Source organism: Archocentrus centrarchus, chromosome 2, assembly GCF_007364275.1.
Source record: "Archocentrus centrarchus isolate MPI-CPG fArcCen1 chromosome 2, fArcCen1, whole genome shotgun sequence".
NCBI classification, from domain to species: domain Eukaryota; kingdom Metazoa; phylum Chordata; class Actinopteri; order Cichliformes; family Cichlidae; genus Archocentrus; species Archocentrus centrarchus.
Window position 1 is genome coordinate 13,603,240 of NC_044347.1, and position 24,657 is coordinate 13,627,896.

A 24,657-nucleotide genomic window follows, 5' to 3' on the forward strand; every position below is an offset into this window, starting at 1 on the left:
TGACTGTGTGCTGCTCCAATTGTTGGTTGTTGCTCTGCTTGACTCAGGCAGCTGTACAGAAAAAGGAAAAGTCCACCGCAACTATGAGATTTGGAGCCCAGAGCCATGTCGGGTCTGTGTGTGTGACTCGGGAGATATAGTGTGTGAGGACGAGGTGTGTGAGGAGCTAAGTGGCTGCCAGCTGGCGGTGACTCCAGAGGGCGAGTGTTGCCCCGTGTGCTCGAGCACAATACCGACTCACACAGTAGACACTAAAGCAGGTAAACCACTGCAGCTCTATCTTCGGTATGGGGATTTAAGTCCACCTTCAGCTCCCTTTCGCCTGGTCATTATGGGGGTTTCAGTACAACGTGGCTGTAAGTTCCCAGATGTTTTGTATACAGCTGTGGATATGATAATAAATCTAATGGCAGGGAAAACCAGCCATTATTCTGTGTTGTATATAACAAGGTCTTCAAAGACAACATTTCAGACAGCATTTAGAGAGATTCAGCTGTCAAATTGTGGTTCAAACTGTGCTTGAGCTGCTTTTAGCTCGTACGCTGCTCACATCTGGAACAAATCTTTCAAATCTAAATTGTGGAAGCATCTATTTGCATCTTTTGGAGGCATAATGGTGCAGTGGTTAGCACCCGAGAGGGTCCTGCTGGCCAGCTGAGGCCTTTCTGCTTGGCGCTTGCATGTTCTCCTTGTGCCCGTGTGGTCCTCTCCAGTTCCTCCAACTCTTCCCACAGCCCAAAAACATGCATGCTAGGTTAGGCCCAAGTCACACTGGCCTAGAGACTGGTCTGCAACCACCTGAAAACCATCAGTTGCTAAGGAATAATGTGTATTCCCTGACAGTTTGGCTAAGGGTTGCTGCAAATTTCTGTAAAATTGATTGCTAAAGCTTTAGTCACGCAAGCCTAGAGACTGGTCAGTAATCCCTTGGTAACCTCTGGTTGCTAGAGAAAAATGAATCAGTCAGTTAGCGAGTCAGTTAGCGAGTGGTTGCTGGTAGGTGCCATGAAATCGGTTGTAAAGAGGGTGCTGGACCAAAAACCTTGTGATTGCTTTGGTCGCTAGCAGATTACCACAGTTGCCCATAGTTTACATGGAAAACAGCAACTCATCATCGAGTGATAGCGAAGCTTAAAAAAGAGCAACACGAACTGGAAACTGAGACATCAACCTCCAAAGCAAAAGCTGAACCTTTTGAAACAGCCTTTACTTTGAAGGTGAATGTTCTCCCTTTCCAGGTTGTATTGCACATTTTTAAGTTTTACTACATCTCAGCTTGTAGTTAGCGCTTGCAGACTAGTAGGTGTCTTACATGCAAATGATGGGCAACTGCATCAATCTGTTAGTGACCATAGCAATCACATGGAAGCTTTTGGTGCAGCACCCTCTTTGCGACCGATTTCACCTGCCAGCAGCCAGCAGTCTGCAGTAACCACTTGCCATCTGGTTGGGGAATACACATTTTTCCCAAGCAACCAGAGGTTCCAGGCGTCACTGACCAGTCTCTAGGCCCGTGTGACTGAGGCCTTATGCTTGTTCTATGGTACAGCAGTTTTATCACCATTTGTAGGCAAACATCATTTGCGTAGGTGTTTTCATACGAAGAACTTAGTGAGAGGAGTTTTCAGCCTATTAAACCTGCTCCTGTTCAGTCCTCCAAAAACCTAACAGTGCAAGTTGGCTGGAACAGGGAAGTAAGCAACAGCGGAGTTCAGCAGAAAAGGGCGAAGCATGAAAAGCACCGACAGTGGCTGCAATGGACACTTTTCATTGTTTTTAACACTCAGTTTCACTTCAGCTTAGCTGTATGTTAGAACGTCGCGCTTCTCCATGCCTGGCTAATTGACCAACAACAGCACAAGCAAGAGTGGCCTACAGACTGCTTGCACCGCATCTTTTTGACAACAGAAACTCTCTGCAGGTAGATGGACAGTCTGAAGCTCCCTAGTCTGCCAGTGCACTGCTAACAGAGAACCATGCTGAGTCCAGAAACTGGTGATTCCAGATTGTCTGTATTTGTGAATATTAGGGTGAATGGTGTCTGTTTCTGTGTTGGCCCTGTGATGGGCTGGAAACCTGTCCAGCTGAACCCCCACCTCATGCACTAGGTTCCAGCAACCCTGCAATTGCAATAATGCAAAAAAAAAAAAGGATAATTGCTAGACTAAAGTTTGCAGATGGTAGTGAGAACTGCTATAATGTGTGGGTGGAGGCTGAGCTGGAGATGGCAGAGCTGACGATACTAAGTGACCAGGATGGACAGGATAGGAAATTAACACATCAGAGGGACAGCTCAGGTTGAGCGATTTGATGGAGATGGAGGCAGATGATTCGATGTGCCAACTCCTAAAGGGAGCACCTGAAAGAAGAAGATCTTGCAAATTTCATACAAGTTAAATACAAATCAAACAGACTTTACAAGCCATTGACAAATCATGTAACATGAAATTTAAAATGTAAATAAAAGGTGAAAATTAGAAGTAAAAATAAGAATAACACAACATCAGAAGATAAGTTCATGGAAAAGACTGCTTTAAGAGCAATTTGGAACAAGCCAAAAATGATTAAAAAAAAACAACTAAAAAAACAAATAAAAACACAGGTTTTTAGTCTATCAAGACTATGGTTATTTGAACATTGTAAACAGTAACAACTTGACATTCTTAGACAGCAGTTCAGAGGTGTTTTTAATTCTTTTCGGCTAATTAAACCTCTTCTGTGGGTGTGTGGGTGTTTCTTATTGTAGACGTCATATCTTTAAAAAGGAGTCTCAGCAGTAGATGGACACTGTAGATATTTCATTAGCCCAGTTTACAGTGTGGTGTAATGCTGGTTATGTTGTTGTGCCATAAACTGTCAGAGCTACATTTGCATTTTATACTGTGACTATATTAGTGGGCTGAATAAGAGCATCCTAGAGGCTGACCGAAGGTTTTTAGCAACTGTGGCCTTTTCTCAGACGGGTATAGCCTACTAAAGGGGAAAAAAACTGTGTCTAATTAATGGAACCCCCACAATGATGTACAGGCTGAAAGGGACTCACCCACAATTCTCATGTGGCTGCTGTTCTGTCTCATGAAGATACCTGCACAGAAAACGGCACAACCTACTCCAACAATCAGATATGGAGCCCAGAGCCGTGTCGAGTCTGTGTGTGTGACACGGGGACTGTGGTGTGTGAGGAGGTGGTGTGTGAAGAGCTAGGCGACTGCGAGACCACCGAGGCGCCTCAGGGCGAGTGCTGCCCCGTGTGCTCAGCAGCCACGCCACAGCCTCCGAACACGGACAATAAAACTGGTAATAAATATTTTGAGTTTCATGTTAGACAGATTCAAACACCGGGCTGTCTGTTCCGTAAATATCCACACAGGGTCTACTTTTTTTAGATTTTATTTTCCTTTAATAAGAATGAAAATGGTAGCTTTTTAATGGTGAACTACTGCTTTCCCACTTTTTTACAACCCATGGTGCTGTTATAACAAAGTATGATCTGTCCTGTGTGCTGTGAATCATAACTTTATGACCCTTTTTATTCAGTACAGCACATGTTCACAGCATTAAAGAAGCAGGAACTGCAACCTTTGTCAGTGGGACAGAGGATTATTCAGACTTCTTGCTTGTCAAAATACATTTATTTGTCACAGCTGATCATTGCTTCTTGTTCTGGCATTAACATGCTTGAATGATAAGGTTAATAATAATAAAGAAAACTAAATACAGACTGAAAGCTGGACATTAAAGCAAAAAATAAATGAAGATAAAATTAAAGGAATGATGTAAATGATCAAAATGCAGAGGTCATGCACACATTGCTTGAGAGATTACTGCTGTATTGGATGTGATTATAGACAGTATAAAAGATGGCAGTGGCTACACTGATGTCACCTGTTGGTTTCTGAAGTCCCGCTTTGAAACCTTGAGATGACCGTTTCCACTGTTACCATCTTGGTTCCAAGAAATTTAATATGAAGAAACCTCTTGTGATTGACAAGTCGTTAGCCAATGACGATGGTGAATCCTCAGGCACTTCCATATTGGCTTAATTTTTCTGACCAGGAAGTTACATCTATATTTTTTGCTGTCTATGGATGTGATACAACCATCAGAAAAATGCATATTTCTTCACCACTTAGCGACTGGTTGCTGGAAGTTGCAAGATGTTGCTAGGTGAAATTGTCATAAAGAGGAGGCTGCACCAAAAACCTCCTTGTCACTAGCAGATTGTTGCAATTGCCTGTAGTTTGTGTGGACGCCACCAACCTTTCTGCAAACACTTGCCAACTACTAGCCGGGCGGAAACTTCAAAGTAAAAGTTATGCCTCAGTGTTGCAGCCATAGGCACAACTTTTACTTTGTTGGCAAACAGTTTCCATTTGCAGTTTGTGTCACATTTTTCACAGTTTGATCACCATCCCGGACTAGCTGGTGAGTGTTTGTAGACAGGTCAGCATCTTCCATACAAACTCTAGTTGACTGCGGCAAACTGTATTATATCTAGACTGTATAAGTGTTGCTTATAATCATTTGGTGCTGCCCCTCAGCTGGTTTCCAGAAACTGGCCAATAAGAAGAAAACATGCATTTAAGGTGGGATCCTTTAAGAGACGTGCACTAAACTTCTAGGCTACATAATGGGCCAGTATGAGATGAATAATGCTCTTTATGAATAGTGACAGATATAAAGTTACTCTGGAGGAGTCCATCCATCCATCCATCCATCCATCCATCCATCCATTCCCTTCTGCTTATCCTGTTCAGGGTTGCGGGGGGTGGGGGGGCTGGAGCCTGTCCCAGCTGACATAGGGCAAGAGGCAGGGTACACCCTGTACAGGTCACCAGCCTGTCGCAGGGCTAACGCAGAGAGACAAACAACCATTCACACTCATGGACAATTTAGAGTGACCAATTCACCTAACCCCAGTAACTGCATGTCTTTGGACTGTGGGAGGAAACCAGAGTACCCGGAGAGAACATGCAAACTCCACACAAAAAGGCCCAGACCAAGGTGGATTCAAACCCAGAGCTTCTAGATGTCCTTTTAGCTGTGAGGCAGTAGTGCTAACCACCACACCACTGTGGAAAGCTGGCATTGTGTTTAATTGGTTCTCTTTAAAGGCAAATTTATTATTATTATTATTATCAGAAAAATCTTTCCCCAAACCAAAGTTTTGGTGCCTAAACCTCACTAGACAGAGACTGTCATATTTAGAGAGTAGGACGTCATGACCTGTGAATCTGGGTGCCAAATTGGAACAGTTGGAAAAACAAAAACAAAAAACAAAAACAAACAAACAAGCACAAATGCCACCAGAGGAAGTCAGGAAATAACTGTAAATTAGGCTTCATCACAGGGTCAATCAATGTCTGATCAACCCAAGCAGTGATTCTCAAACTGTGGGGTGTGGACGCTTATATGATTTTTCTAGGGAAAAATAGCAAACAAAAATCAGATGCAGACATGACCTTTGCTGACCTTTTATCACTAAAATTTAACTATCGAGCGCCCAAACCATTTTGAGGTCATTTATATATTTTATACAGGACTTTTTTTTTTTAATGGCTCCATTTGTGTTAATGATACCTCTACTATTTTATTCTAAAATGTTCTAAAATTATTAATTATGGTTTTCAATCATGTTTTTATAAAAAATATGAGATAAAATTATATTTGTTTAGATAATCCTTGTCTTTTACTACTCACAAAATATTTTTTTTTTGATACAATAAAACTGAACTAAATAAATAACTAAATAATTAAAACTTCAAGCATGTTTGAGTGAATTATATGTATTACAGTGTACTTGTAGCATTTTGACATTAATACATTAAACTCTTTGATCAATAACAAATTACAATGAAATCATCAGGATTTTTTTCCTCCTTGTTGCTTACATGCTTCATTCTTAGATATGTAACAATTATTTGGTGAAGAAAAACAATCTTAATCAAGGCTCCTGTGTTAGTAAATCTTGTTATTCTCTGTTAACCATAGTCATGAACCAGTTCCTGTAAAAACTATGAAAAGTTACAGAAGTAAACTGCAGAATCCAAGGATGGAGCCATTTGTGCAATTAAAAATATTGCAGCAGCACATATGAATAAATGGCTGGGATCATAAATGACTCCTTTTGGTCACTTGAAGGTTAAACTGAATTTGTTAGATGTTTCATTTTGGTGGGGCATGCAAGAAAAGTCTGAAAACTACAGAACCAGAGCTGATAATGTTAGCAAATCATGTCATCGTGACTATTCATCGTTTTCTGCAGTGAAATTGTCAAAACAACAGTGGAAACCCATGAACCACTTATCCATACTGATGCCTTAATTGTCTTATACCATCTATTTTATATACAGCTGACACAGAAAAAGACTGATACTGATGCCAGCTGCTGTTCTTTTTCATAAAGATTCCTGTACAGCGGACGGCAAAGTCTACTCCAACAATCAGATATGGAACCCAGACCCGTGTCGAGTCTGTTTGTGTGAAATGGGGACGGTGGTTTGTGAGGACGTGGTGTGTGAGGATGTAGGTGACTGCCAGACCACAGAGATCCCAGAGGGCGAGTGCTGCCCCGTGTGCTCGGACGCAGCACCGCGGCCTCGCACAGTCGCCCAAACTGGTAAAACTGGAATGTAACCTGCGCATTTGTCCCGACGTCAGTCATCTCTCACAGCCTGAAAGCCTCCGTCTTCAGGCTCCGTCCTCCGTAAACACCCCTGTGATTTTTAAACCTGTACTGAGTTTCCCTTTCAGTTTGCAACAGGAATACATGAACTTTTTGTCCGATAAGTTCACTTCTCAACTAAACGTGTGCAATAAAAACTTTGGAGGCAGCTTCATTCTTGTGTGTGTGTGTGTTATAAGAAATAATGGAGCTGCAGCCAGTTTTACTGCCACACAAAAAACAAGCTGAGATAGTAACTTATTCACCAAATAAGGTGTATTCCTCTGGGAAATCACCATCTCTTTTGTCATGTTCAATGCCATGTTAAGCATTTCTTTATGTGCACCTGTGATGATGTATTTCTGCTGGTCTAAGCACAAAGCTCGGCTTAATGATGCACCAGAAGGATGACTTTGGGCATGGTCATGGGATTTATGCATGTTAGACTAAGATGTGGGAATTTTGAGGACCAGAAAACACACATGCTTTATATTTTTTGCAGTCCTTTTTACATCTTTGGTCGTATTTTGCTACATCCGAGGCAGCCGACGGTATGGCTTAATACACAAGTCTGTTATGTTTTATGTATGTGTGTGTGTTTTCCTGTTAAAGTGCAAAGTTGTGGTGATTTCCATTAAAAAAGTGGGCCCTTTTTTTCCAGTGACAGCCAGTTGCAGCACATACTAACTGAGTTTTTCTTTCATGAAGACACCTGCACACAAAATGGAAAAATCTACGCCAACAATGACATGTGGAGCCCGGAGCCGTGTCGGATGTGTGTGTGCGATAAGGGGACCGCTGTGTGTGAAGACGTGGTTTGCGAGGACCTTGGTGATTGCCAGAAAACAGAGATTCCAGAGGGCGAGTGCTGCCCCGTGTGCCTGACTGCAGCTTCATCATTGATTCCCAGTACAGACCCCGCAACAGGTAAAAGCCTATTTTATATGTGTTTATACAATATAATATGTAATATGATTCATCCAGGGCCAGACTAATTTATGGTTGTCCAACCATCTGTTTGTGTCCCCACCCTTTTTTTTTTTTTTTGCAGCTGCAGATGAAAAGAAGGAGCAAAACTGCAAGGTCGATGGGGAGCTCCACCATCACAATGACATCTGGAAACCCGAACCTTGTCGTGTGTGCGTCTGTGACAACGGCATCACCATCTGCGATGAGATTCAGTGTGAAGTCCTGGCAGACTGCGAGAAGGTTGTCACACCTGCGGGAGAGTGCTGCCCTGTGTGCGAGAACTTCGCAGGCGCCAGCAGGTTGATAGGTGAGACGCATTTACCTGTGAGCCAGTAACAGTTATCATTAAGTTCAGACATCAATAATCAAGAGATTTTCTCTTTGTAGTACATTTGTTCCCCTTGTAAAACTGAAAGATTTTATTTAGTCTCTTTGTTTATTGTTTTATGTACTACTTTAAGTAGATATTTACTTTAAGTAGAATAAATTGTGAATGATGAATTCAGTGCAGAAAAACTATCAAATCTAATGAGACTGCAAATAAAGCAGAATATGAAAGTAAATAAAAGTGTTTTTTTTTTCTCTTTTTCCCCAAGAAATTATGGGCTTCAAGGTAAGTTATTTATTCACATGTATTTAATTAATTTGATTTAAAAAATACTGTTACTAAAAGCTGTTGCTTGGCTTTCGTATTAGGGACAAAAAGGTGAACCAGGAGATATCCCATATGTAAGTAAAAAGAAAAACTATAGTCATGGATCCAGTGGCAGTAATATACATTGGTGCACTCTGCATATATAGGGTTATTTTTTTTGGATGTCTCAATAATTAATTTTTCCTCTGTTGATAGGTGGTGGGGCTTCCTGGACCTACCGGACCCTCTGTAAGCATTTTTTTTTTTTTTGCTGTTATCTTTGTGTTTGCTGTGATAGACTGTATTACAAAAAATGTCATGCCAGCATTTGTTACTATGATTAGCATTAAAAAACATTCAAACATTTGAAAATGTTTGCTTTTTCTTTCATTTATAAAAAACCCGCTCCATGATTATTCCATAAATTGGACACTGACTTATCTTTCACTGCTCTGATATCTTATCTCACTTGTCCTTGTACTCTTTGCTCAGGGTCCTCCAGGGGCTCACGGGAGCCCTGGACCTAGAGGCTTCAAAGGCAGACGGGTAAGTCTGAACCAATACCGAATGAACTAATATACACTCACATTCCTGGGTAGTTTAAAGTTTAACATAACAACTTTTTTATTGTGACAATATTGGGATAAGATGCCTTCTCTTTGATATTTACTGATTATTCATGTGGAAAACTGTAATAAAATCAGAAAAAGAAAAAAGAAATCAGAATCAAACCTCTACTCATATAACTGATCAGTTCTTTCTCTGTGTCACTCATTAACAGTGTCTCATCATCCAAATTGCAGGGTTTCCCGGGGCCTCCGGGGTTTGATGGTGAGCCCGGGATACCAGGAAATCCAGGAGAACCAGGACCACCTGGGCATCCCATGCCCCCTGGGGTGAGCTGTTCTCCAAATCCTTTTAATTAGTTCATGCAAATTTCACAAGAAACAAAAAAATTATTTGCGAAACAATCATTTTTGATCAATCTCTTCCTAAAAGGGCAACCTGGTGTCACAGATGGCTTCGGGTTTCAGTGATAAATCAGGTCCTTCTGGGATGTTAACAGGAGCAACAGTGAGTGCTTTTAAACTGTATATTTTACATATGCAAAGGCTGGAAGCTTGTGCAATTTACACTGCAGTGCATAATCAAATGTTATTTCAGGGTGAAGCAGGACCACGAGGACTTCCAGGGCCGACTGGATCACCAGTGAGTCTTTGCTTCTGACCAATTTTTAGGGCCAAATTTTTATTTTACTTGTAGGATTTGACATCAGAAATTGGGCTAAAAATCTTTGATATTCCTGTTCAGGGTCCTACTGGTGGTCAAGGAATTCCTGGAGAAGCTGGAGATCCAGGACCGATGGTACGATCATTTCTTCATCTTGGATTCATGCCAATGGTGCTTGACCTGTTGAAGAGGGAATTGTAAATGTGACTATGTGTGTGTCTGCAGGGGGAGCCAGGTCATCGAGGACCTGATGGACCACCAGGAAAACCTGGACCTGATGTGAGTCGTGTAATAAATATAGATTTCTTTTATCAGTAATTATTTAGTAACCGCTCTGATGTCTTTCTGAAGGGACTACCTGGACCTGCAGGTGCAACGGGAGAACCAGGATATCCAGGATCAGCGGTAACCAGGCATCATACCCAAAAATATTTAATCCTTGTATTGCCATGATAATAGTGATGCATATAGCCTAATCTAACCTGAGAGTGGGAGTGAGAGAAACACAATCAGGAATGATGTGGTTACTTTTTTGAAAATAGGGTGCAAGAGGATTTCCAGGACTTCCAGGTCATCCTGGACTCAAAGGCCAGAAAGTAAGTCCTCACTTTCTATGATTATTTTTCATGTGTGGAACATCAAGAACTGACTAGTTTGTGAATTTAAACCTCTACAACAGGGTCATGGTGGACTTGTTGGACCAAGAGGCGAGTCCGGAGCACTTGGAGCAAAGGTAGCAAACTCTCACTTCTAGAGGGAATAGTAGGAACTACAGTTGCAGTCTTAAAGGAATAATATTCAATCCTAAAAAGACAATTTAATGTAACAAAAGACTCAGAGTTTGTTATATTTGGTATGTTTCGATCTCAGAAAGCAGTGCTGGGTTTACCTCCCTGTTGAATTTGCTATACGGTGCACAGACAGTATAAAAGATGGACATAGCCCACTGGATTTGTACTCTGCATTGTGAAACTTTAGAACAAAGTCAGTTGACCCTTTAACAGCAGGTAATCACTGCTGATGCACCTGTTACCTGCCCTTACTTGTCATGAACAACCAGTTAACGGCAAGCGTATAACTGCTGAGACGTCTCATCAAACGCACTTTGAATTACTGTAATTGCGCATTTGTCCTATCAGAAAAATTTGAACAGTTTCTGAAAGCTGAGAAATTGTGCTTCACAACATAGGGTTATTACAGTAATTGTTGCCACAAATGGTTGTGTAAATTTAGGGTTAAACTTCACAGATGTCAGTCTGTCGAGTTATCATAAACCATTATGAATCATTGTGCAGCTTGATTGGCATTTGTCTGAGAACAGAAGAACTGACAGATCAACAGCTGGTGCCCTGCTCTCTTCAGTGATGTTGTTGCAGGAAGTATAACATTTGCCACAGCATCTCCAGGTCCACTAATGCTCAGTGTGAACCTGTCTCTGATCTATGAAGGGAGCGACAATGAGCACAGGTCCCACTGAAGGATATTTGACCTACTGCCTTCCTCATGGAGTCTGTTTCTGACATGTTTGCTCAGAAACATGTACTTGAGTAACCCGCTGGAGGTCATTGTGCCAGGTTCTGCTCCTCCTGTTTCTCTTCGCACAAAGGGACAGATACTGATGCTACTATTTGATGTTGATACATTTCTATAATCCTGTCTAGCTCTCCTCATGTAACAGCCCATCTATTGTATCTCCTCCAAAGTCTTGAGACTGTACTGAGAGACACAACAAACCTTCTTGGATGGATGTTCCATCCTGGAGGAGCTGGGCTATCTGTGCAACCTGAATGGGCTGCAGGTACCATCTTGTTCTACCAGCAGTGACAAGGACACTAGCAAAAAGCAGAACTGTAGAAAAATTGGTCAGTATGATTAAGGGGAGAGCAATCGTCTGTGGTCACCTTCTGCTAAACAATTCCTGTTGTGGTGGTTGTCTTGTTGCCTCTCCAGTGCACCTGTTGTCACTTTGATTTGCACCAAAACAGCTGAAATGGATCACAATGGTTTATGAATCCTAAGTGGACTGATTGATATCCTTTAGTTTAACTTACTTTGTGCTATACTATGATGATTCTTTTTTTAAAATAGTTTAGCTGAAGGGTCATAGCTATCAAGTGTGTATCTATCAAACACAGAGTGGCTTTAAAGTCCTTTCAGTATCCATGCATTGTCATAAAAATTGCATCAATCTCATGTTCTAGTTTGAAAATGAGACTAAGAAAGTCTGAAGTTCTTAAGAGTAAAAAATCTAAATTTGATCCAGTGTTTGAAGTTCTGGGGTAATCTGGAAATGACAGTCATCTTGGACAAATTAAAAATGTTGAATGTGGGACTTTTCAAAGTAACGTCAAATGAGGGACACGCACAGAAATGATGGCATTTGTGGCCACATTTGAAAGGTTCTTTAAGCGACATCTGCTGCACTACAAATCCACATGATGTTCCAATGATTTTTTCATTAAAACTTCTTTTATCTGTACATAACTGCACTGTTTCTGTGCTTCCCAGGGTGCATCTGGTACTCCTGGTGGAATGGGAGCTCCTGGTCCACTGGTAAGTAAAAAAACACAGTTAAAAATGACCAACAGAATCTTTGTCTGCTGCAAAGATACTGAACCCATCTTTCATTTCAGGGGCCACCCGGGATGCAGGGAGAAAGAGGCAGAGCTGGATCGACCGGTGCTGTGGTATGAGATGAATAATTAAGCCATGAAAAAGGACAAAAAATGTAAAGAAATGTTTCCAGATTAAAGTAATTTCTCTGTTTTTCTCCTAGGGTAAACGTGGCACGCCCGGCCATGTTGGTAAACCAGGTCCTCTGGTAAGAACTGAGGTTACATCTAATTTTTCCAACCTTCTTACTACACCGAGGGAAGACAAAAACAACTCTGTTCAGATCCTGACTAAGAGTCTAATTGATCCTGAGATTATTTAAACGTAAAAATATAGTTTTATTCCTTTAAAAGGCTACTTGTTTTGGTGTATAGCATGTCAGAAAAAAGAGAAAAATCTCCACCATGTTTTAAAAGCACATTGATATCTTTAATTTGTATGTTTTGATTAATCAATTTATCAATCATACAGGACAAAAAACTGGATGTCGCTGATCATAAAAGATTAGTTTTCAGTTATTTAATACTTTTAGCAGAAAAAAACATTGTCTATACAGGATGAGGCAGAACAGCTTAACAAAACGTGAGCTAAACCCACTCTCACACATGAAGACTTTATACCAAATTATACCATATTTATACCAGACAAGACAGAGGGAGGAAGAGAGGGAAACAAGAAATAACTCAGCAAAAAAGTAAGAATTCAAAAACCAACAAACTAGAACAGTAAAACAACCCAAACATGCAACAAAACTCCATAAAACCTAAACATGAACCTCGACGGCTGTTCCAGGAAGTTTTAAGGGACTAAAACTGTGAAATTTAGAAATTTGGAATCAGTTACTCTGAACTTCACCTGGTAGCTGGACATTATGGATTTATTATGAGCACCGAATAAAATCTGCAAGCTACTTCTTTATTATAACATTTGTGGACATTAATGTCAGATCCTTGTCCAGTCAGTTCCTTGCACTGAAACAATTTCAGTAAGGAGAGATCATTAGAAGGAACTGAACATGATTTATTGATAAGGAATACAATTAAGCTATTTGGGGATTAGATTCCGATGGCCCATCATAGCAGAACGAAATCTCAGTGGAGATAGGAATTACGGCAGGACTCTAGACACTTGTGGTGGTGAAGGCAAACATGGAGGCTTGGAAGGAGCTCCGAGAGACTTGTGTTGCAGAGATTGGGAGGACGTGGGTTGCACGAATGAGTCTGAAAGGGAGAATGACGGATGAACAGTGATATTTAACATGCACTGAGCAGAGGCTGAAAGATGAAGTTTGGCAGTGTGGGAAAGCGATGTAAAGAATAGATTAGCAGCCAAACATCTGGGAAAGTAGGCAGGTGAGTGATTACAGATCTTCCTTATTGAACTTATGCCCAAGCTTCCTTCCTGCAGCAATCAATAAATGAAATGAAATCAACTCTTTGACTAGGTGCTCCCATTGTAAACTGTAATAATTTTTTACCACATTTCCAGCAATGATATTTACATCTACAGCAAAGTGTTAAATATAAATGTTCAAATCAAAGCCAGAAAGTTAAATTTAGATATACTTAAATCTAAATATTTTTTTTCTTAAATCTGCTGATGATGGCTAATAATAGTTGTCATATTGTAATTGGCCACACTGATGGAAAAATGTCTGACACAGTTGGGATCTTGTTAGAGATATGGTGACAGTTTAAGTGAAAAATGAGGCTAAACTAGCTTTAAGATTATAAAATGGGATTAAATACAGTTTTATTTATTAAATGCAGTGAGTCTGCAGAGACTCTGATTGTTAGTTCCCTGAAAATCACCTAAATCAGTCTTACTGGGGTGAATATCATAGGTCTGTGTGAACTGTGTTTTATCTGTTTCTCCACATTTTTATCTTCAGTCATTTTATTTTGTCCATGTCAGCTTACAGTATTTTTTGAAAAATGTCTCCATCCACATTAACACTAACATTAATATAATAAATGTCCTCATGCACATGGGTATTTTGGCAATGTAATTTTTTTGGTGTATATTTTGGCCTTTCGTCCACACGGTTTATATTTAGACAAGGAAAACTGAGATCTTTGCCTTGCATATTCAAAGGTGTGTGTCTTAAACTCCGTGTTTGACTGTGCATCATGCTTGTTGCGGGGTTTTGACTGATCAACATTTCTTCATGGCTAAGGTTATATCACCACCTGTTGCTTTGGCTTGCTCTTGACAGGGCTTGAGATGGTTTTTCATGTTTTCATGTGGATGTAAAGAACCTGGAAAAATCCCTGTCTTAAAAAAATATCCACGTACGTGTAAACGTAACCTAAAACACAAAGCAAAGTAAACGCAAAGCAACAGGTGGCGACATAACCCTAATTGTATAGAAATGTTAGCCAATCAGAAGCCAACAAACACTTTTCAGCGTGCACTCTGATGTTGCAGGGCAAAAATCTCAGTTTTCCTTGTCCACACATAAACACAGAAACCAAAATTTTAAAAAGCTCCGTTTTCAGTGAGCTAAACCCTTGTTTACATGTGGACAAAAGGCCAGAACAGATGGAAAAAGCTACTTTTACCAAAATGCACATATATGCTTGGACAGAGCCTGAATAATTAGGCATAAAAATCAAAGGTAAAATCTGGTCGACTTCCAGCTGCATGTTTGGGAAAAATTAAGTTGAGGCATGTTTTTCTTTTTTGTTTCTTTTTAAGATAAATATCATGGCCCACACGTTCTCAGTCCACTGGATTAAAATGGAAGCTCTGCTAGTTATTTACCCGTTTTCATGGTGAATCTTGGAAGGTCGGAGTTGATTGAGCTTGCTTCGATCAGCCTATCTAGAACTGGAAATTGAGTTTACCACCTGGATTCTTAATCTAAGCAGTGAATGTGAATTGGAAATTTCATTGACAAACTGACAGCAGACTGATTCCTTGTTATTGCCATTTTATCACCATCTTGATCCACCAAAGTTGCTTTGAAAATGGCAGTGGTGAGTGGTCGCAGACCTGGACCTCATTGTCGATGCAACCATTTCAAAGGCAACAAAACTGCAAGTTAATTGTACACAATTATAATAATTTTGGTTAAGCTGTGGTCTCCAACCACTTTTTTTCCCTGGTGTGATTGGCATGACGAAAAATAAAAACCTCAAGCTCTAGAACAACAATGCAAAACAAACAGTAACCAAAACACAAAAATATTAAACAAAAATCGAAAACACACCTTAAAGAAAACCCATGACACCTGCAGCATATCCTCTAGTTGATCTAATTATCCAAATAATTTGTTTTGGGTTTTTTTTGAAGCACTGTTTACCCATACTGTCGAACAAAACATGAAATTTAATTTTTCGTGAGTACTGAACAAACTTTCCTTCAACCACAGGGTCCAATAGGAATCCCCGGTATTCCAGGATTTCCTGGTAACCCAGGAATGAAGGTGAGATTGTCTGACGCTTGAATTGTACGGATGTGTGATAATCATGCCAAATTATGAGTCTCATTTGAAGTCTAGATAATTCTTAGACACAGTTTAATCTGTATATAAGTGATGAAGATTTTAAAGTCATTAAATTTGCCTGAGAAGTCCTTTTAATATGACTTGAATGTGCCTGCTGGTGTAGGGTGAAGCAGGACCAACAGGGGTAAGAGGAAGTGCAGGACAGCAGGGACCGAGGGGTGACGCTGGACGTGCTGGGCCACCTGGACCCATCGGACAGCAGGTGCTGTGATTTTATCATTCTAAATACACTGCCTGGCCAAAAAAAAGTCACCACCTGGATTTAACTAAGCAAATAGGTAAGAGTCTCCTATTGGATAATTACTACATGGGCGATTATCTTTCAGCTGATAACAATTTATTTAACCCCAACTGGTGCAATGAGTTGCTTCTCATTTCTTAAACAACCATATTGAAAGACACATCACGTGGTCCTGGAAAAGATGCCAGTATGCTTGAGAAGGGTCAAATCACTGGCATGCATCAAGCAGAGAAAACATCTAAGGATATTGCAGAAACTACTAAAATTGGGTTAAGAACTGTCCAACGCTTTATCAAAAACTGGAAGGATAGTGGGGACCCATCGTCTTCAATGAAGAAATGTGGCCGGAAAAAAATCCCAAATGATCATGATTGGCGATCACTTAAACGTTTGGTGAAATCAAATTGAAGAAAAACAACAGTAGCACTCAGGGCTATGTTTAATAGTGAAAGTAAGAGCATTTCCGCACGCACAATGCGAAGGGAACTTAAGGGATTGGGACTGAACAGCTGTGTAGCCTTAAGAAATCCACTAATCTATGAGGCTAACCGGAAAAAAAAGACATGAATTTGCTAGGGAGCATAAAGATTGGACTCTGGAGCAATGGAAGGTCATGTGGTCTGATGAGTCCAGATATACCCTGTTCCAGAGTGATGGGCGCATCAGGGTAAGAAGAGAGGCAGGTGAAGTGATGCACCCAGCATGCCCAGTGCCTACTGTACAAGCCTGTGGGGGCAGTGCTATGATCTGGGGTTGCTGCAGTTGGTCAGGTCTAGGCTCAGCAACATTATGTGCTCAAAGAATGAGGTCAGCTGACTACCTGAATATACTGAATGACCATGTTATTCCATCAATGGATTTTTTCTTCCCTGATGGCACGGGCATATTCCAAGATGACAATGCCAGGATTCATCAGGCTCAAATTGTGAAAGAGTGGTTCTGGAAGCATGAGACATCATTTTCACACATGGATTGGCCACCACAGAGTCCAGACCTCAACCCCATTGAGAATCTTTGGGATGTGTTGGAGAAGGCTTTGCGCAGTGGTCAGAATCTGCCATCATCACTGCAAGATCTTGGTGAAAAATTAATGCAACACCGGATGTAAATAAATTTTGTGAAATTGCAGAAGCTTATGGAAACAATGCCACAGCGAATACATGCCGTAATCAAAGCTAAAGGCGGTCCAACAAAATATTAGTGTGTGAACTTTTTTTTTTTGGTGGCAACTTCTTTTTTGGCCAGGCAGTGTAGATATAAACCCATTCTGCTGGAATGCACTAGGCCTTACACTACCATCATCCCTAGTTAATATCTGGTTTTCAAACAGGGTGCACCAGGACAGGATGGAACTCCAGGTGCTCGTGGCTCTACAGTAAGTGATTGTGATGAAACACTTTAACCAGCTTCTAACCAGTTTTTTAAATTTAATCTATTGCTGCTTTCTTCTTTTCAGGGTATAGCTGGTATCCAGGGTCCACCTGGTTTGGTTGGTCCATCTGGTCCTCCCGGCCCCCAGGGATCAACAGGAGCTACAGGACCAAAAGGCCAATTAGTATGAGCTCTCATTTTCATTTACTCTGACCCTGTTATGTGAGTATTCATTTCTCTGTCTTTAAGTATCTGCTTTAAAATCTCGTCTTCTTCTACAGGGTGATGTTGGAGCTCCTGGATTTAAAGGAGAACCTGGAATGAAAGGAGAGCGAGTAAGACCAAAACCATCCTAAAATAAAAACCCTAAAGTTCATCTTTACTGTTCTTTCAGTGGTTAAGTGATTCATTTGTCAATTGACTCAGTGGGTATGGATTTATGTTAGGGTGACCATGGTGTACCAGGTCCTTTAGGCCCCATGGGAGAAGATGGAAAGCGTGGACCCCGAGGTGATGCTGGATCCATTGGGCCTCCAGGACCCACAGGAGAGACAGTGAGTCCACCATGGATTTTCACAGTCCTATGAAAATAACTCCAATCTGCGAACAAGATAGACTGAAGTGTTCTTTTTCTTTGTTACAGGGAGCACCAGGAAACAGAGGTTTCCCTGGTGCAGATGGTTTACCAGGCCCAAAGGTGGGTATTCATGACTATAATTCAGTATCAGTTTTGTCATATTTGTGTCTGTGATTCTAAATTTTTCTATTTTTGCTGAACAGGGGGCCCAGGGTGAGAGAGGGCTGCAAGGATCTCTTGGTGCCAAAGGTTTATCAGGAGATCCAGGACGCAATGGAGAGCCAGGTTTAACAGGAGCTCGGGTAAAGTCACATATTATGCTTCATTACCTTGACTAGAATGTTTGTTACCTTTAAAAATAACTACATCTGTAGGCTATGGTTAACCTTTGGTCACTGTCACACAGGCTCGCAACCACTGGTTGCGAGGGGAAACAAGTATTCCTCAACCAGTTGGCAAGTGGTTGCTGCAGGTTGAGGGTTGTTGCTATAAAACTGATTGCAAATGCCAAGATCACGAAGGCTTAGAAGCCAATCAGTGAGTACCCAGAAACCTCCAGTCACAGGGGAAAATGTGCATTTCCTGTCCAGTTGGCAAATGGTTGCTGGAGGTTGCTGGCAGTCACAAGGTGAAATTGTTTTCAAGATGTAAACAGTGGTGCACCAAAAACCTACTTGCAATTGTTTTGGCTGTTAGCAGGTTGCTGTAGTTGCTTGTAGTTTGCATGGAAGACATTGACTGTTTGCAATCAGAGAATGTCTGCAAACAGTCAGAGTAGTTTATGGCTAACTACTGACTGTTTGCAGACAGTCAGCTAACTACTCTCTAGGTGGTTGTCAAACTGTGAAAAGACCACTCTCCTTCAAATTAAAAGAAAGATCCATTGAAATAACTCTTACAGTACTTCGAAGGCAAATGGTCTTCATTTCACATTTTTTCAAGTTACTCTACACCTCGGTGAGTGTGTTTGCACTGTTTCAGCATTTGTTTAAACCACGTTTCCCCTAAAACACAACAGAAACTGGAGTAAACAAACCTCAAATCAGATAAAACCTACCTAAAACTAACTCATGGGACTTGTGTGTATTACTTCACAGGGTCTCACGGGACTTATTGGCGCCCAGGGAGCAGAGGGGAAGCAAGGACCATTGGTATGCAAATAAATACAATTAATATCACCACTTTATTGATAACTCAAGCAGACTTCTACATGTATGCTTAGCAGTAAATGTGTTTCTGTCTTTTCAGGGATCAGCTGGAGACGACGGCAAACAAGGCCCAGCTGGTCCCACTGGAAACAGAGGCCCAGCTGGATCGATGGGCCTGCCGGGGCCAAAGGGCTTCTCAGTCAGTATGAATGAGTGTGAGATTAGAGTAAAGCTGTTTTTAGGCTGTGCATGCAAATAAGTCCCAAAAAGCTCCAGATTAAGACAAAATTTGTTGATCACTGGTACCTGTTGGGTTTTTTGGGGGTGGTTTAGGGTGATGCTGGAAAGATTGGCGAGGCTGGAAGTCCAGGAGCTCCAGGTCAAAGGGCAAGTTATATCTACACATAATACAAATATAACTCATACTTCCTACTGGGACTTAAGTTTTTTCATCTCAAGTGCAAATATACTGAAAAACACTGTCCTTCACTGTCCTCTAGGGACCAAATGGAAAAGATGGTGAGAGAGGTGCTGCCGGTTCAACTGGGCCAGCTGTAAGCATCCGGCTCAGTTGAGATTATTTCATTATTAATGATGTAAACTATTATGTTTTTACTATAATGTATTTGTTTGTCCTGCAGGGTCCTGCAGGAAAGAGAGGAGAGCAGGGACCTCAGGGAGTGCACGGCTTCCAGGTACTCTACATCCCATTTTGCTCCTATTACTGGAGCTCAAACTGCCTCACACTTTTAATTACTTATTCAACTTATTTATACTTATTTATTCAACCAGGTCACCACTTTATCAAAGGAGATTTGTCCAGGATGATAGTCAAAAATACCCATTTATTTACATATGTACAATTTAAATTAACCTTCATCTGGCTGATTGCAAAGCTGAAAGTAAAGCGTGACTCCAGCATAATAATAAATTGAGATTCTACTGTTGTTTGGATTATTAACAATTATGTGTTCTGGGATATTTTTTTTTAGGGTTTACCTGGAACACCAGGCCCCCCTGGAGAGTCAGGAAAACCAGGTGATAAGGTAGGACACATGGTTATATTATATGTTAAAGTTAACTGACATAATATAAATTGTGCAGAGATTACTGCTCCAATCATGTAAAACCCACTTAATTGGTTTTTTTTGTTTGTGTTTTTTAAAGGGCCTTGCTGGAGAGATTGGTGATGTTGGTGCTACAGGCCCAAGAGTAAGTTCATTAGTCCAGTTTCCACTTTTCCATCATTCAGTCTTTAAATAAATTGTCTTACATGAGTAGCTATGAAACTTCAGATCATCAAAGTTCAGTTTGAAAAACCCACCCAAATGTTGAGCTTACAGCTCTGATCATCACAAAAGCGGAACATTATGTTTATCCTATTGTGTTTTCATTGATTAAGTTTGATCCTCTGATAATTGCTGAACTTGATTCTCTTTTTAGTTGAAGTTCTTTCCAACTGTAAGACCTGTTAAGAATTAAAGATAGGTCAGAAAAAGAAGACTGCTCCCGTGTAGTTCAGTTTCTTATTAAGACCAAAATATTTAGGTTTACATAAAAATTATGAAACCAGAGTCGGAAGTCCTTTAGTATTATTTGATTTTGGAGCCATTCTCAAAGGATCTTACCACATAGGGCATCTATCCTAATGTAAATAAAATTTTTAAAATGCATCTTTTATTATTATATGTGCAAAAACCTAGCTAAAATTCAAAATGTTCATTTTTTTAAACTTTTTGATGTTTCCTAAAATATCAAAACTTCTAGATTAACATGCAAAACATAGATTTCATTTACTACCTACCTTTGCTTATTTTAAGTTATTATCTCCAAGCTATCCAAAGTTATCCATTCTTATTGTAGTTTAGAAATGATGCTGATGAAACTTCTAATTAAAAAAAAACTCTACTAGGTTTACCAAAAAACTTTTATCAATCACAATCCACACAGAATTGTTATGTCAGGCTAAAGACGGAAAAGTCATCAGCATCACTGAGAGGGCAAATTTCGCTGGTGGACTGGCCAGGTTCTACCCCCAGCCATTCCTGGCTGAACTGTTTTTTACATTTTTATAATGTTTTTTTTTTTTTTACAGTTTTTCCATCAGAAAAACTGTAAAAAACATTTTTCCAACATATTTTTTCTGAAATTTTTTGCTTTGGTTGATTTGTAAACATGTTTTTTTCTGCTGTAGAGTTGAGTATTTTAACATGGGACTCTAAAGGCATTGACTCACTTTGGGGGGCAGTCTCTAGAGGCCATTCGTGGAGCAGCAATTTCTTTTTTCTTCATTTTTTAGCCTCAGAAGTTGCTGCTCACCTTACATTTATATTTTGTTATTGAATGCAATAAGGGAATGTCAAACTTTTACATCAAGGGCCATGTACAGTCCACTTTGATCTTAAGTGGGCCTAATTAGTGAAACTCCCCCTTCTGTTCATGTAAAGAAGTTTAACTACACATTCAATCCCTGAGATATCTTAATAAAAGAAAAAGAAGTGCAATTTCAACAGTGCGTCTCAGTTTTTCTATATGATAGAGAAATGTTGCTTTAGTAAATGAAAGAAATCTGTTATCATGACTGAAATTGTAAGAAATAAATGTGTCAAATTTTGTTTCTGCATCGATAGATAAAAAAAATTCTGTAGTTGATTGTAAAAAAACAGGAACTGTTTATCTGTTACTTAATTTCAATTGAATTCAATTTTATTTATACTGCACCGAATGACAGCAAACAGTCGCCTCAAGGCACTTTGTATTGTAAAGTAAAGACCCTACAATAGGTACAGAGAAAACCCAATGGTCAAAACGACCCCCTATGAGCAAACACTGTGGGAAGGAAAAACTCCCTTTTAACAGGAAGAAACCTCCAGCAGAACCAGGCTCAGGGAGGGACAGTCATCTGCCATGACTGGGTGGGGCTGAGGGGAGAGAGACAGGACAAAAGACATGCTGTGGAAGAGAGCCAGAGATTTATAATAACTAATGATTAAGTGTAGTATGAATGGCCATGGGGGAAGTCTTTATCAGCAGGAAAAGCTGTACAACGTATGAAAATACACTTTTCTATAATTTATGCCCACAAAGCTTTCCAGTGGCTGGATCTGAGTCTTTGCCAGGCCAATTCTGGCCCCCAGGCCTTATGTTTGGCACCCCTGCAATAAGGAATAGATGTATATTCTTATCTTCTGGTTGTTCCTACAGGGAGAAAGAGGCTCTCCAGGAGAAAGAGGTGAAATTGGACCCAATGGGCTGCAGGGACCCAAAGGTAGCCCAGGTACACCTGGACTAGATGGGCCAAAGGTATCGTAGCCAAAAAAAATACTGATGCTCAAACCTGATCAAAAGATTTGTTACATGTAATATGCTACTTATAACAAACCTTACTGATTACTTTGTACATTTTAGGGTAGCCCTGGACCAAAGGGTGCTGGTGGAGAGCCAGGAGGTCCAGGACTTCAGGGGATGCCGGGTGAAAGAGGCATACCGGGACCTTCAGGTCCAAAGGGAGATGCTGTAAGTTAAAGAATACCCTTCATTACACCATAAAAATACAGCAGTTTCTCCACTAGCATGACTGTAAGTGGATCAAAATGTAAGGTGCTCTGAGAACTCGATCCACTTGGGATCATCAAAACTACTTGTGGGAAATGTAGGAAACCACTAAGTGAACTTTATGTCTTCTAACAGGGTTCTACAGGAGAGAAAGGACCCGAAGGCAAGGCAGGAGCTGATGGTGCGAGGGTGAGTCATCATGATCCTGATGGCTGAGAAACAAATTATACTGCACATGAAAAAAAAAATTGTAGGAAAATATTTCCTCGAAGTGCTGAAACAACTGGCACAAGTGGTTTTGTTTCTCCTCATTTTATTTCAAGCGTTCTCTCCAAATCCACTGTGAAAACTAAACACACAGCACTGACAAAAGGAAGACTGTTAATGTGAAAAACAACATGTGAAATCACAGTCTGCTAACGCAAATGCATACAAGACAAAGCTAAAAAAAAAAACCCTCACTGATGGCAGTGCAAAGGGGAATTAGTGCTCACTACTTGCTTGCAGCTGTGGCTTAAGAACTTACTCAAACAAAAGGGGGCACAGCAAAACCTGTAAGCAAGCTTGACCTTCAGAATAGAAGCACTGCAACGTTAACCAAAATAAAAGATAATATATAAATTGTAGAATTGCATATGACATGGACCGTGGAAGCAGATGAGTTGTGCTTGTATAATATATGTCTAACATATTTTCTCACTTCATTACCACAGGGGCTTCCTGGTCCTGTTGGACCTGCTGGTCCCAGTGGACCAAACGGGGAGAAGGTACGCATAAAAGCCTGCTTTTAAACCTGGAAATATGTTTGTTCAGGTTTTTATTATTTTGCCAAAGTCTGCAAGATAACTGGTGCACATCAGATAAAAAAAATATCATCTTACAGGGCTTTAGGGGCTTTGTATGTCTGCCATGAAAATAAGCCCAGTTGAATGACTGCTGGATATGTGTTTTATTAATAAACATTGAATATTTTATTTCAGGGTGAAACCGGCCCACCGGGACCAACAGGACGCAGAGGATCAAGAGGAATAGCTGTCAGCAGAATGTCTTATTTAACATGTTACATTTATTTGAATCAATATCAGAGTTTTTATTTCCATGCTTGAATTTATTCTTGATTGTGTGTATTTGTGTGTGTGACCATGTTGACAGGGATCTACTGGTGAACCTGGTCCCACTGGTGCTGCTGGCTTCCCTGGACCTTCTGTAAGTGGCTTCTAACAGTGGTGACCCCAAAGCCACCGAAGAATAAACAGATAAAGAGCTAAAATTAAAGTTAACTGAAGAGAGGCTAATTTCCAGTTGTTGTTTTGTTTTCTTTCCCAGGGTCCTGATGGTCAGCCTGGGGTCAAAGGTGAAACAGGTGAGCCAGGTCTGAAAGGAGAAGGAGGATCACCTGGACCACAGGGGACGGCTGGAAAACCAGGAGAGCAGGTACACTCTCAAATGTTTTAATCCATAAAAAGGTAAATGGTCCCTAAAGAATATGGGTTACAGTTTCTGTGAAGCAGAATGATTTACATACTTAAAGAACCTTTCAACCATCCATCGAGAGGGAAAAATGTGCATCCTCCATCTGGCTGGCAAATGGTTTTGGGTAGTTGCAATGTAAAATTGGTTGCAAAGAGGGTGCTGGGCTGAAAACCTCCTTATGATTCCTTCAGTAGCTAGCAGATTGCCACAGTTGCCGGTAGCTTGCAAGGAAGGCAACTTCTCTACAAACACTCATCAAGTAATTGCTTAGCAGTAGTGAAAATAAGAAAAGGAAGAGTGTGACAAACTGGAAATGAGAACATTACATCTTCAACAGAGAAGCACAGCTTTTACTCTGAAGGTGAATGTTCTTTGTTTCTGGTTTGCACTTTTTCAAATTGGCGAGTGATTACAGACAAGTTGGCGTCTTCCAGGCAAGTGTGGCAACTTGCTAACAACCAAATTATTATAAGGTTTATTATAAGGTTTTTTGCAACCAGCACCCTCCATGAAACACTCGCCACCCTGCTGGAGAATACCTTGCGACCGGTGGCTGTGTTACATCCAATATGGTGGACAACTTTCAAGCAATGTGCACATGACATTATGCAAGAATTTAACAGTGGACAGATGTATTTGTTTGAGAAATTAGCAAAGAATAAAAAAAAAAGACG

The 24,657-nt window shown here is 40.5% G+C and overlaps 1 protein-coding gene across 1 annotated transcript in view; it reads left to right on the forward strand.

Annotated features, from left to right (window-relative positions):
* The window catches only part of col5a2b (collagen, type V, alpha 2b), a 35,926-nt gene that overhangs the window by 5,664 nt on the left and 5,605 nt on the right, over positions 1-24,657 (forward strand). Inside the window, exons 2-40 of the mRNA XM_030749047.1 lie at positions 7,373-7,591; positions 7,716-7,940; positions 8,230-8,246; positions 8,330-8,362; positions 8,484-8,516; positions 8,760-8,813; positions 9,071-9,163; positions 9,267-9,341; positions 9,432-9,476; positions 9,579-9,632; positions 9,723-9,776; positions 9,849-9,902; positions 10,040-10,093; positions 10,177-10,230; positions 12,006-12,050; positions 12,131-12,184; positions 12,274-12,318; positions 15,484-15,537; positions 15,722-15,820; positions 17,190-17,234; positions 17,316-17,414; positions 17,512-17,565; positions 17,677-17,784; positions 17,874-17,927; positions 18,011-18,109; positions 18,905-18,958; positions 19,056-19,154; positions 19,289-19,342; positions 19,456-19,509; positions 19,597-19,650; positions 19,948-20,001; positions 20,123-20,167; positions 22,160-22,258; positions 22,364-22,471; positions 22,646-22,699; positions 23,224-23,277; positions 23,491-23,544; positions 23,663-23,716; positions 23,837-23,944. Of these exons, the coding sequence (XP_030604907.1) occupies positions 7,373-7,591; positions 7,716-7,940; positions 8,230-8,246; positions 8,330-8,362; positions 8,484-8,516; positions 8,760-8,813; positions 9,071-9,163; positions 9,267-9,341; positions 9,432-9,476; positions 9,579-9,632; positions 9,723-9,776; positions 9,849-9,902; positions 10,040-10,093; positions 10,177-10,230; positions 12,006-12,050; positions 12,131-12,184; positions 12,274-12,318; positions 15,484-15,537; positions 15,722-15,820; positions 17,190-17,234; positions 17,316-17,414; positions 17,512-17,565; positions 17,677-17,784; positions 17,874-17,927; positions 18,011-18,109; positions 18,905-18,958; positions 19,056-19,154; positions 19,289-19,342; positions 19,456-19,509; positions 19,597-19,650; positions 19,948-20,001; positions 20,123-20,167; positions 22,160-22,258; positions 22,364-22,471; positions 22,646-22,699; positions 23,224-23,277; positions 23,491-23,544; positions 23,663-23,716; positions 23,837-23,944 (2,765 nt within the window). The remainder of the gene's footprint in view (positions 1-7,372; positions 7,592-7,715; positions 7,941-8,229; positions 8,247-8,329; positions 8,363-8,483; positions 8,517-8,759; positions 8,814-9,070; positions 9,164-9,266; positions 9,342-9,431; positions 9,477-9,578; positions 9,633-9,722; positions 9,777-9,848; positions 9,903-10,039; positions 10,094-10,176; positions 10,231-12,005; positions 12,051-12,130; positions 12,185-12,273; positions 12,319-15,483; positions 15,538-15,721; positions 15,821-17,189; positions 17,235-17,315; positions 17,415-17,511; positions 17,566-17,676; positions 17,785-17,873; positions 17,928-18,010; positions 18,110-18,904; positions 18,959-19,055; positions 19,155-19,288; positions 19,343-19,455; positions 19,510-19,596; positions 19,651-19,947; positions 20,002-20,122; positions 20,168-22,159; positions 22,259-22,363; positions 22,472-22,645; positions 22,700-23,223; positions 23,278-23,490; positions 23,545-23,662; positions 23,717-23,836; positions 23,945-24,657) is intronic.